The 12019-nt window shown below is 43.7% G+C and overlaps 1 protein-coding gene across 2 annotated transcripts; it reads right to left on the minus strand.

The window, feature by feature from the left end:
* Positions 1 to 7037: 7037 nt before the first annotated feature.
* On the minus strand, positions 7038 to 10183 carry LOC116409464 (vascular endothelial growth factor receptor 3-like). 2 transcript variants are annotated; one of them, XM_031898120.1, is made up of 3 exons: positions 10058 to 10183; positions 9213 to 9298; positions 7038 to 8759 (listed from the first exon to the last, which is right to left on the minus strand). In XM_031898120.1, the coding sequence occupies exons 1-3, from the start codon at positions 10082 to 10084 to the stop codon at positions 8543 to 8545; spliced, it is 330 nt and encodes a 109-aa protein (XP_031753980.1). In that variant the 5' UTR covers positions 10085 to 10183; the 3' UTR covers positions 7038 to 8542. The 2 variants fall into 2 exon arrangements, with proteins under 2 accessions (XP_031753980.1, XP_031753979.1); XM_031898119.1 differs by having other exon boundaries at positions 7038 to 8762; positions 10058 to 10159.
* Between the last annotated feature and the right edge of the window lie 1836 nt (positions 10184 to 12019).

Raw genomic sequence — 12019 nt, forward strand, 5'->3', positions numbered from 1 at the left:
ACCAGTGCAGGGCAACAGTGCATTATATTTTTATTATTTTAAAGCTATTTCATTTTTTGGTGTTACTGTTCCTTTAAAGAGATACTGACTCCTGAAATTAAACTGTTTTTCCAATATATCATTACACTGTCTGCATAATCTTAAAAATTTTGCCATAAAAGTATTTGCCTGATGCTTGAACATTACCTATCTGATCCCCCATGTTTCTCTATGAGGGGGCGGCCATATTTGTGCATCAGTAGCCAGTTGGCATTAGAAGATATAACTGACAGGCTGAGAAGGGACAGTCAGGTTGGCAAAAAAGTTGGGTTTAGGAACTTCAGGTATCAATTACTTACAAAAGCTACCCTATTAGTGAAAAAAGATCAACATAACCTATAGGTAACTTTCTATGTACATTCATATATTGAAAAGTAGTTTTTTCGTGTCAGTATCACTTTAAGGTAAATGCCACACCTTAAGCAATCCTTATGTCAATTTTAGTTTTGAGTTTATCCTTTTATGACTTCCCCAAGATCCCAAGATTTCTGATTGTTGATATTTCATATGTATATTTTCTAAAAATACAACTGATAACCAATACAAGAATTAACCCTGTACAACTGTATGCAGGCCCGTTAGTTAACAAAGGGCAAGGATCAGGTTCAAATATAACATACAAGGAAATACATTTACCAACACATTACACAGAAAAAGGAGAGTATGCAGCAATTACCTACAGGTAAGGGGATGTGTTTAGTATTTTATTTATCCCCTTAACCATTTCTAAATGTATGCATTAACCATTGCTGTTAAGAAGTTTACGACCTACATTTGATATCTACAGTATATCAGCCTTAATGCTACATTCTTTGCTCTCTGTCTGCCTTTATTTGTGAAAAAATGTACTATGGCATTGTTGGAATATCTTCTATTAATAAAAATGATTAATTAGTAGGATCAGTAAAAATATACACAATCTGAGTAGTAAGAAAAGCCTTGCATTATTAGTGGAAGGGTGCCATCTGGTGACAATTTTAAAATACAACACATTAGAAGTAATGCTCATTCTGGGGATAAAAAAAAGAGCATGTGTGCTTTTATATAATGTAAAATCATCAATACTGAACCAGCCAGAATCAATTCTGTGCAATATCTGCATGGACACATATATACAGTTTGGCATAAGGGGCTCTGTACAGTGGAGTTTGCATGAATTTCACCACAAGGGAACACAGCTGTAAAGGCAGCCCCTTTTTATCAAACAACATGTACTCACAGCGCCACAGTACTCACAGCGCCACAGTACTCACAGCGTCACAGTACTCACAGCGCCCCAGTACTCACAGCGCCACAGAACTCACAGAGCCACAGTACTCACAGCGCCCCAGTACTCACAGAGCCACAGTACTCACAGCGCCCCAGTACTCACAGAGCCACAGTACTCACAGCGCCACAGTACTCACAGCGCCACAGTACTCACAGCGCCACAGTACTCACAGCGCCACAGTACTCACAGCGCCCCAGTACTCACAGCGCCACAGTACCCACAGCGCCACAGTACTCACAGCGCCACAGTACTCACAGCGCCACAGTACTCACAGAGCCACAGTACTCACAGCGCCCCAGTACTCACAGCGCCACAGTACTCACAGCCCCACAGTACCCACAGCGCCACAGTACTCACAGCGCCCCAGTACTCACAGCGCCACAGTACTCACAGCGCCACAGTTATCACAGCGCCACAGTACTCACAGCGCCACAGTACTCACAGCGCCACAGTACTCACAGCGCCACAGTACTCACAGCGCCACAAGTGCTAAATGCAGATGGAACACAGGTGGGAGCTTTCCTGCGGCACTGTGAGTACAGTCAGGTTGGATATATACGGCTGGGTTTCACCTCTGTGCACTTATTCATTAGGTGCGGGCTGGAGAAGCCATGAAGGTGTCCCTCATCCTAGCTCTACCTGTCCCTTAGTTTGCACGCCATTCCGGTTAGGGAGTACCATCAGGCATGGGAGCAATAAGGCCTAACTCAGGGGTGCCCAGACTTTTTCGCGCGGCGAACAACTTCTGACTCCGCCGCGTGCACTCATGGGAAAAGCCTCAGCCTGCCATGCCACGAGAAACAAACCAAGACAATGGAACAGGCCCAAGATCTATAAAGCCCATGCAGGCCAATGACTGGGGTTGCCACCAGTTCGGTTTTGACCTGAACAATTCCATTTTTCTAAGGCCACCCCCCCCAGCGTGTCCCCACAAAGCCCATTCCCATACCTGTCCCCAGCATTTCCCTTTACCATCCATCCCCCCCAGCGTGTCCCCACAAAGCCCATTCCCATACCTGTCCCCCAGCATTTCCCTTTACCATCCATCCCCCCCAGCGTGTCCCCCACAAATCCCATTACCCATACCTGTCCCCCAGCATTTCCCTTTACCATCCACCCCCCCCAGCGTGTCCCCCACAAATCCCATTCCCCATACCTGTCCCCCAGCATTTCCCTTTACCATCCATCCCCCCTAGCGTGTCCCCACAAAGCCCATTCCCATACCTGTCCCCAGCATTTCCCTTTACCAGTTGCCCAGTTCAAAACATTCTCTCCAGTTTAAAACACTGAGAAAACTGGACAGAAATCCAGCCAATTGCATCTAATAATGCAATAACCCCACTTCAGCATCATAATCCCTCTGACATCATTGTGACCACCTCTGATGTCATCATGCCCAAATCCAACACAACTGCCCCACCCTCAATGTCATCTGCCCCGCCCCGTTGGTTCGGGTTTAGCCTCCAGCAAAGGCGGCATCCCTACCCCTGACTCCCAGCAAGAAGCCAGGCCACCCTACTGCTGCTACAATCCATAGTTAAATCCAGCAATCACTCACTGCAGGGAAGAGGCGGGACCATGACATCACTGGGTGGGGCTATGAAGCAAAGATCGGTGATTACCCAATCGCAGTGAGTCCTGCCAAGTTTTTCTCATTTGGAAACCCAGGAAGGAGGTTTTGACCTGGACAAAACCAGACAGATGGCAAACCTAAATGTAGCGCAAGTCTGCAGTGATCAACAAGTGGTAGACATGTGAATGATATCAAAACTAGACAGAGAAGATCCAACCTCAGAATGGTAGGCCTACTAGAGGGCCGTGAACCAAACAAAGTCAGGGACTGGTTATAAAACATACTGGGCCGCAACCTGTAACCTATTTACTTTTATTCAGGACGAGGCATCTCTGCAGGGAAATCTGGACAAACCATGCCTAGAAACTGTCTTGCCACCTTACAGTCGCCAATAACCAAAGGAAGGTAGAATTTGCCAATTTTTTACTGTACTATCACACCTTCCAACTTGTCTTCTTACATTGTTGGCTAGTACTGGGCATTAATAGCCAAGCCTTGTAAGTGGAGGCAGTGTGAGCCGCTTCAGTGGAAGCCCTGGCTAATCATATGGGGCAGATTGTGTTTTCCCAGCAATTACAATGAAAAAGTTAATAAAAGAGATGCAACCCCTTCAAAGGGCAGTATACCTGCTTCATGGTTGCCGAGACAAATTTGCAGACATCTGGGGTATATTGTATTTTTTGAAAATAGCAAGTCAGGATATCAAAATAGACCTACTAATTGGTCCAACTGAACATCTGCTAATGCTACTGGATGGCAAGGAGAAAATGCAATGTAAGCTGTAACCCACTGAGCTTGCAATTCCATTCCTCATTCATGTGTTAATGCTATGACTGTTCAGGGTGCAGAGACATGGAAAAGCAAATGGGAGGTCATTGAATTCTCCCCACCTGCTTATTAGATGTCCACACCCTAAACATCTAATAAGCTTTCTCCACCATCTGATCCAAGGAAGAGCTCTACCCCGAAATACTGTTTGCCTGTGTTTATTAGGCAGCAATAACTGAACCAAACAACTTTTACATTTCCTTTGCAGTGTTACCCCTTATTGCCCCATCTTGTAGCAGTGATCCCCAACCAATGGCTTGTGCTTACCCCCCCCCCCCCTTTGGTGTTGCTCCCAGTGGCCTAAGAGTAGGTGGCCATTTTTACATTTCTTACATGGGGGCATGTTTTGGAAGCATAGAGACACAGTTGTACTCCTGTAGGCTAGCAGTCCCCATGGGGCTATCAAATAGCCAATCACAGCCTTTAATTCACACCCCCAGAGAATTTTTATTTATGCTTGTGTGGCTCACCAACACTTTTTTTACATCTGAGTGTGGCTCATAAGCAAAGAAGGTTGGGGATCCCTGTCTTGTAGACTTTACATGAGATACACTGAACCCAGACCTCAAGGAGCCCCAGGTCCAAGAGAAAAGTAGTTTGAACACAAAGGGTGAGTGTATGTATTTTCTTAACTATGCATCTAACAAGCCTCCATCACCGGTACTTTCATTGTCATGCTCACCTGCTAGTCCTTAATTGCAATGTGCAATTTACACACTTAATTCTCTTAACAGGTTAATCACAGGGCAGCAGAAATGGCACTCTATACAGCAGGAGGGCAGCGAACAGCATAAGTACCAGCTCACTTCACCAAGTTCAAATGAATCCCAACAGATCCATCAAGCTGCTGAGACCTACAACTTCTGACATCCCCTGCAAACCTTGTATTTTGTGAGGATGACATTCTACTTTTGGACCCGGGGTGCATAACAATCATCTCTTCTTTACATTCGCTTTCCTCTGGGAAGCAATTAAATTTCAGTCCCTAAATATTGGCAAGCAAAATGGTGCCCACACCTACCTGCTTCTGTCATGATGGCGCTTTTACCCCATGATGGCGCCTCTACCCCTGAAAGCCAACACAAAAGGGGTGCATCCCACTCACAACCAAGACACTGGCAGCAGTAATAGAAATAGGAAATAAGAAATACTTCCTCCAACTTTTTAGTCAGGTCTTATCTTTTACCCATTGCCTATAATTAGACCTGCCCATTCAGTCTCACCTCTGTTGCGTTCAAAGGAACTTTTGGTGTCGCCGTTTCTGTGCACCTACATTTAATCGAACTGCAAAGCTACAGTTTTTATATCCCAGATTTCTATAATAAACATTTGGCCACACTTAGATTGCCAGATTGCATTGGTGAGACAAAGTGGCTCATTGGATGTGGGATCATACAGTTCTTAGTTAGTCAATGACATCATACATAGGGTAATAGATATTATTGGCCAACTTGCATTTTCCATTTAGTGAATGATCCCTCTGTGCCCTACACAAATGATGGTCATGTAGAGTAGACATGCCTGTCAGGTCTGGAATGAGATTCCAAATAGGCCCTGGCATTCTAACTACACAGAAGCCCAAAGAGCTCCCCACTAGCCCAATAAATAGTCACTGTCTACGGCATCTTACAGAATCCACAGATTGCCAGTCTGGGCCTGATGCCTGTGATTGATATTTTGCAGGGTTTTAACCCAAAGATGTTATTTTTTTACCTCTTTAAGTGCTATGAAATGTAGGATTGACGGCGTCTGCATAAAATGACCTTAGTGTTATTGCCATAGCTTGTCAGTTTGATCTATTCCTCCCATTTTTTTTCATGTAACATGACATAACATTGGAAGCAGCACAGTAGTCAGAAACACCCTTGCCTGTCTGCAACCATTTTTTGTTCTTTTAACAGGGAAAATGCTGTGGGGACCATGACAAGACCTTAACGCTTTCCCGTCTGACAAGACAGAAATGACTTCACCGCCAAGGAAGCTGCGTAGTATTAGGTTCTGCGTTTTTTTGTACATGGCCCGGAGCATTACTGTGGCAAATGAGGAAAGGGTTTAAATCTCATTCGTCTAAATCTAAAGCCTATAGCAGGACAAAGCTGATGAGAGATATTTGGTTTCTGCATTTACCTATGGCTGTTTAACTATCGCAGATCGATTAATTCACAGGCATTATTTGGAGCTCAAACTTTTTTACTTTACCCCTCACCTGGTCACCGTTTCCCTGCAATTTGCACCCAAAAATCCTCAGAAAAAAGACAGTGGGCAGAACTTGAAGCGCAGCTGAGGGTATAGCCATGATGTGAAGGTGCCCTCAAAATATGAAATTGCTGGGTTGGTGTCTCTGCTGTCAGTTAGCCATACTTATCCCTCTTCAGGCAATAAAAACGGACTATTTAGTTGTAAGCAGTTTTTTTTCTTATGGTAAACGATGGCCATGGAATCAGCCTCTCAGGGCACTCCCAAAGTGAATTTTGGCATGAAAAATCCATCCTGCCTGTGTTCTGACAAGCTGATCCCATGCACACACATAAAGGTGCAGAAGGCAGTAGGTTGGCTTTTCTCCAGGGTTGGACTGGGGAGTGAATGGCCCACTCGGGCTGCCACCCCAGGGCCCCCCCACCCCCCGATCATGTATACCTCTAACTTACCTGGGCAGGATCGGGGGAGGCAGGTGGAGCGCCAATGCATCCAGGGGGGTCAGATCTGGGTTGGAGGGCCCCACCGGGTTTTTTCTGGCCCAGTACAACCCTGCTATTCTCTCCTTATGTATATATGCAGCAGAGAAAATAACTTGTGTGCCATTATACACTTCCTGTATTTAGTTATCCTTTGGGTTGCTGACTTTCAGTCTAGCCAAGTGCCTGAATTGACAGTGTAAAAATGCAAATGTCTAAACATTTATCAGATGCTGCTGGCTTTTGTGGGATACTGAAGGTTGTACTTCAATAGGAGCTGAAGAACTACTGATGTACTGGCCTTTATTACAGAATGGAATAAATAAATTTAATATAAAAACTAAATTTTAAGCTACAACCCTCGTAGGCCGAAGAATCTGGGTATTTTTTCATGAATCTTATTTTAATACATGTCAAATTCCCAAACCTCTAAGTAAATATATTAGTCGCCATGATGAATAACATAACCCTTGGAACCTGGGGGGGGGCGGATATACATTAGTGATATACATTATTATTACAAACATAGCATATAAGGAGCAGGAAAATGTGAATAAAAAATAATGAAACATACACAGCAGCTTTCTAACCAACAGAAACAAAAAGGATTAATTTATAAGAAGCTCAGAAAAAAACTCAGTAGAAAAATAAATGTTGTATACTCATATATATACTTATATATAAAGGTATCTATTATATGTAACAAAACAAACATCAGCATTGCAACTGTACGGTGCATGTCACTTCCTCTTCTTTGTGTTCATTTTTAAGATCCCATCCACATATTTTTTTTAAAAAAAGGGGGTTGTTGAACTGATTATTTAATATATGGAATGTCGGTGAGAGTGTAGCACTTTTATACCGCTTACTGGGCAATAGAAGAGGAATGCTGGAAGCACTGTACTCCCTCTGCTGGAAGGAAAGCATACTGCAGCTGTGAGCCTATACATTAAAGAATGTTGTTCTCAAAGGGGCATTTAACCCTTTAGATTCTGTTAGACTGTCAATCCTATGTGGTGCAGCACGTTCCAAGATGGCTAGCATGCATATGGTTAAACCTTATTTTATTATTTTCCATTAGTTTTTTTCAAATGGACATGTTAAGGGGTAAATGTATAATCTTCCTTCAATATACCTTCAATAGACTTTGCTTTTAAATTCTACCTTTCACAAGAAAGGTCTCATTCCGATGATCTTGCTCATCTCTTCCAGTGACCATGGTGACACAGAAATCTGAAAATATGTTTTAAAGGGCATTAGCACATAGGGCATCCTGGGAGTTATTTTGCCCACTGTGTTTTTACTTGCTAAAAAATGCAGTCAAAATGCCCCAAATTGGCTTTGCTTGTCAGACAGTACCAGCCTCAAAATGTGGCAGTGTGACTTAGTTTTATCTGGTCTTTTCCATTTATAACCATAATTAGTGCACTTAATATCATGTCTTCCTTCCTTTTTATGCCATGTCCTAGGGTTAAGAGTACCTCCACTTTATTTAGCCTTCTGGCTTCCAGTCACCACTTGTCCCCTCACTTTTCTCAAGTGAAAACAAAGCAAAAGTTCATTTTATTTTCCCTTATGAAAGGTGACAAGTGGGGACTGAAATATTGGGCTACTAATGAATAAAAAAGGTTTTGTTTAATTACTAAGTCCTGCTGAGAGCTATGCTTTTGAACTTTATGGACTATAGTTACTAGCACCCATGCAGTGAGATTTGTAACTACTGTACCCTCTATTTCCCATGTTTCAGATCTAGAGCCTTCCTAAACTTCCTAACTTCACTGCATGGTTTAAAACAAAACAGGTAATTTCTGTAGTGTATTTGATTGGTCACTTATAGGAACAACTGGTTTTGTATCTAAATGTTATGCAGATGCTGCATCCTTTTTAGTAGCCAATGGGCAATGTTGATGGCAAATAAACATCTTTTTTTCCCTTCAAAGATTCTCAAACTTTAGGCATAAAAGTCCATTTTGTCCTGTTATCACTTCTGTGTGTGTCCAGTGGCTGTAACAGGAGAGTAGTCCAGCATCTCTGTCTCAGCCTTTTTGTGGGGAGGAAGCCAATTTGTTTCCCCTTCAGTTTGTTGTATGCAGTGTATATTTAGAGAGCAGAAAGTCCCACAAATATATTCAGGGCCTCTCCTTGCCTGAAAGGTCCTTAGTTTTCATCTGAAAAGAACGATGCGTGGATGATCCTGGGGCTGGCACAACCCCCAGGGGGAGTATAGCTGTCCCCCTCTGACAGTTCTGAGAGCTCCCCATATTCACTGTTGTAAAATGTCTGGCCCCCAGTGTGGGGTGGGTATGAAGCCTGACTCCTGTGGAACGGGGATGAGTGTTCTGGTGTCATGTCCTTGTTTCTCCGAGACCCTTTACTGCTGAGGAAGGGAAGAAGAAAGCATAATTATCAGCCTGTTCACACAATAGGAAGGGAAAATTTAGGTTCAGTAAACACTTGGATCCTTTCCCCACACACTCAGTAAAAACACAAGCAAAAAGCAGGAAATAAATGTTACACTCTTTTAGTACAAACAATCCTGGAAGCTGGAGTATTCTGGAAGGAACATGCAGGCCAGATTCTTGTAGGATTAGGCCAACAAATGGGTGGGGGGGGGGGTCAGGGGCAGAAAAATAGGTCATTACAAATTTACCAGAAAATACATTGCCGGTAAATTTGTAATACCAGGCTGGTGAAATACTCACTGGGTGGCAACCCTAAGGGCAGGAAGAACATTTACATTGTCCTAAACAATGCCTGCTACACATACACATCCACACAGTTTCCATATTCGTACAATCACTGCTGGTTGCACCATGTCCATCAGTACCTGTGTCCTCCTTCCGTTCTGTGTTCTTTCTCTATCCTTTCCAGCTCTTCTGATGCCAGCACCATCCCACTGTCTGTTTGACTGTCCTGTTTGGCAGAAAAACATAGCAAGATGAGCCTATAGTGGCTGTTGACTTCCCTGTACTTTATACCACAGTATGGTGAGAAAGAAAATGGCCATTGCCAATCAGAGTTTGCCCAAGGAAAGCCAGATTCAAATTCACTGGGTGCCTCACAATTGCATTCAGTTCACATTAAAGTGTAAGTGCAACTACACAATTTTTTGACATCATTTTGCCATTTTGATAATTTTTGACATAATTTCGTCAGAATTGTGTTAACTCCCCCTGGCAACTGCAGATAAACTGGGATTAGGGGAAACTTTCTACATTGTAAGTAAAAAAAAAATGGCAATGCATCCGTATTAGACTTTTAAAGAAGAAGGAAAGGCAAAGTCACTTGGGGGTGCCAAAATGTTAGGCACCCCCAAGTGACTTTAATCGCTTACCTTCTACCCCGGGCTGGTGCCCCTGTTGGGAGAAAACAGCACCAGCCCGGGGTACCTGCAGCGCTTCCTCCTTCCGGCTTCGCTGCGCGCGCATGCACAGTAGAGTGAATAGTGGCACTTTGAACAGAGAAGTCGGCTTTTCACTCTACTGCGCATGCGTTTGTCCGGGACGATTGGCTGCAGCGCGAGTAGGAAGGAGGAAGCGCTCGCTACTGGTTCCCCCTGGCTGGTTTTCTCCTAACAGGGGCACTTTTCCATAGCAGGAAAGCACGAGTGAGAAATTTGCAAGGCATTATAGCCTTATATATAACAACCATTTTTTCAAAGGCTGAACTTACTTGGTGACTTTTAGTCATGCTGGCCATGGGATACTCCTCAAACGTTTTGAGCTGTGAAGGGCAGTGGATTTGGATACCCCCAGTGAAACAACCGGGAAATGATATGCAGTTATAGTATCTGCAAAAAGGAAGCATTGTTATGAGGGCAAGGCCAACCCACAGCCAATCACATCACTTGCTACTGCTCAATTAGTCAAATATGAACACAGTTAAGCAGGGATGCTGTATGTCCTTAGTTTTTGGATCTGGATAAAAAACAAGTTTCCATCAAAACTGAATATCTATTTCCATATCAAAATATGATAATAAATGTCCTTATTTTGTCTAAGAAAGAATCTACAAATGGGAAATCTAACATCAATGAAGCACTGTCACGAAAATGAAACTCTCAGCTGCACGTGACACTGAGAAGAGGCAACAAGGGGTTACACTAACATCAGATACCCCAAAACATACCAACACCCAGAACATTCAATAACTGCCACCATCTATCATTAACAGGGGATAGAAACATAATATGACTATTCCTTTGGTCTCAATAACAGGTACTATTTCCCAGTACAAAATGTATGAAACACTCTCTCACTATAGTCAGGGCTAAGGTGGCCATACACGGGCAGATTTCAGCTGTCCCGAAGACCAACTCGGCAGCTTATCTGCCCACGTATGGGGCCCTCCAACAGGCCTCCCCAACAGATATCTGGCCAAAAACTGGGCAGATGTCCGTCGGACAGGCTTGATTTTTAGTTGGATTGGGGACCGTATTGGCTCATTCATGTGGCCCTTGCTCTGACTTTTTCTATCCCCTGCATTGCCCTAGGGCCAAACGATAGAATTAGCCAGCTATCGCCCACCCAAGGTGAGCAAATCTTACCGTGTATGGCCAACTTTAGTTTCTACTAATTCAACAAGTACTCCAGCAGCCAAAGGGTTGAATTACATTCAACTACGACTAGTTCATTAGCATATATGTTTAATATTTGGCCGAATCTTTCGGGATTTGGTTGAATCCAAAAATAACGGATTGAGTGCACCCTAAAATTTTATATTTAAATTATCAGAAGTAAACAGTGCATATACAAAAATGATATTACAAAGAAGGGACATACATATGCAAAACAGTAAATAAAATAAAAGGGGAATAAAACACAGAAGACCTAGGTTACCAAGTTAGAAATTCCTGTGTAATCCTGAGGCAAGAGTTGGAAATCTGGGCACATATCCCCAGCTGAATTGGGTACTCGGGTAAGAGCTACATGGTTAGGTGTCACCCCTTTTTTTATTTCTTACTGGGACATTCTCCCCTCACCCTCACTACCTTATGCATAAGGAGGGAAGAGGGGAGGGAGGGAAGGGGGGGGGGGGGGTTCTCACCTGAACAGTTCCAAAGGCCGGGAGGCTGTAGGAGTCGGCTCCTTACTTCACTTACTGCAGGACTGCCAGGAAATGTGTTAACATTAGCAAACCATATCCATACAGGTGGGGAAACCCTACCAAAACTGGCAAAATTGTAGAAATGAACACTGGCCTCTTCTACTTTCCTACCAGCAGTCCTGTCCTCTGGCTTCTCTGACCTACCTTCTGTCCTGTGCTCTTGCCCCTCCAAGCTCACCTACCTCTGACCCCTCTCTTATAATTTTCATCCCTTGGGTCCCCAGCCCTCTCCCTATTGTACCTTTCTTCTACTTTTAATCATCAGCTCCCAAAAGTTCCTCCCTGTTGCATTGGAAGCAGCAGCCCTGCCCTGCATTGTGGCTGAACTACAATTCCCAGTATTCCATCAAACAACCAGAATCCTTCCACATTATTCCCTTAGTCCCCGGCTACAGAAAGCATCACTAACTCTCAGATGCCTGTGTGGCCCATTTAGATGCCCATGCGTGTTGTCCAGCCAGAAATGTAATATACAGAGGGAGTCGGCATCTCCTGGCAGTTCTCTGCTCAGTTCTGTAGCTCCTTTAA

This window comes from Xenopus tropicalis, chromosome 3 (genome assembly GCF_000004195.4).
Source record: "Xenopus tropicalis strain Nigerian chromosome 3, UCB_Xtro_10.0, whole genome shotgun sequence".
Classification (NCBI taxonomy): Eukaryota; Metazoa; Chordata; class Amphibia; order Anura; family Pipidae; genus Xenopus; species Xenopus tropicalis.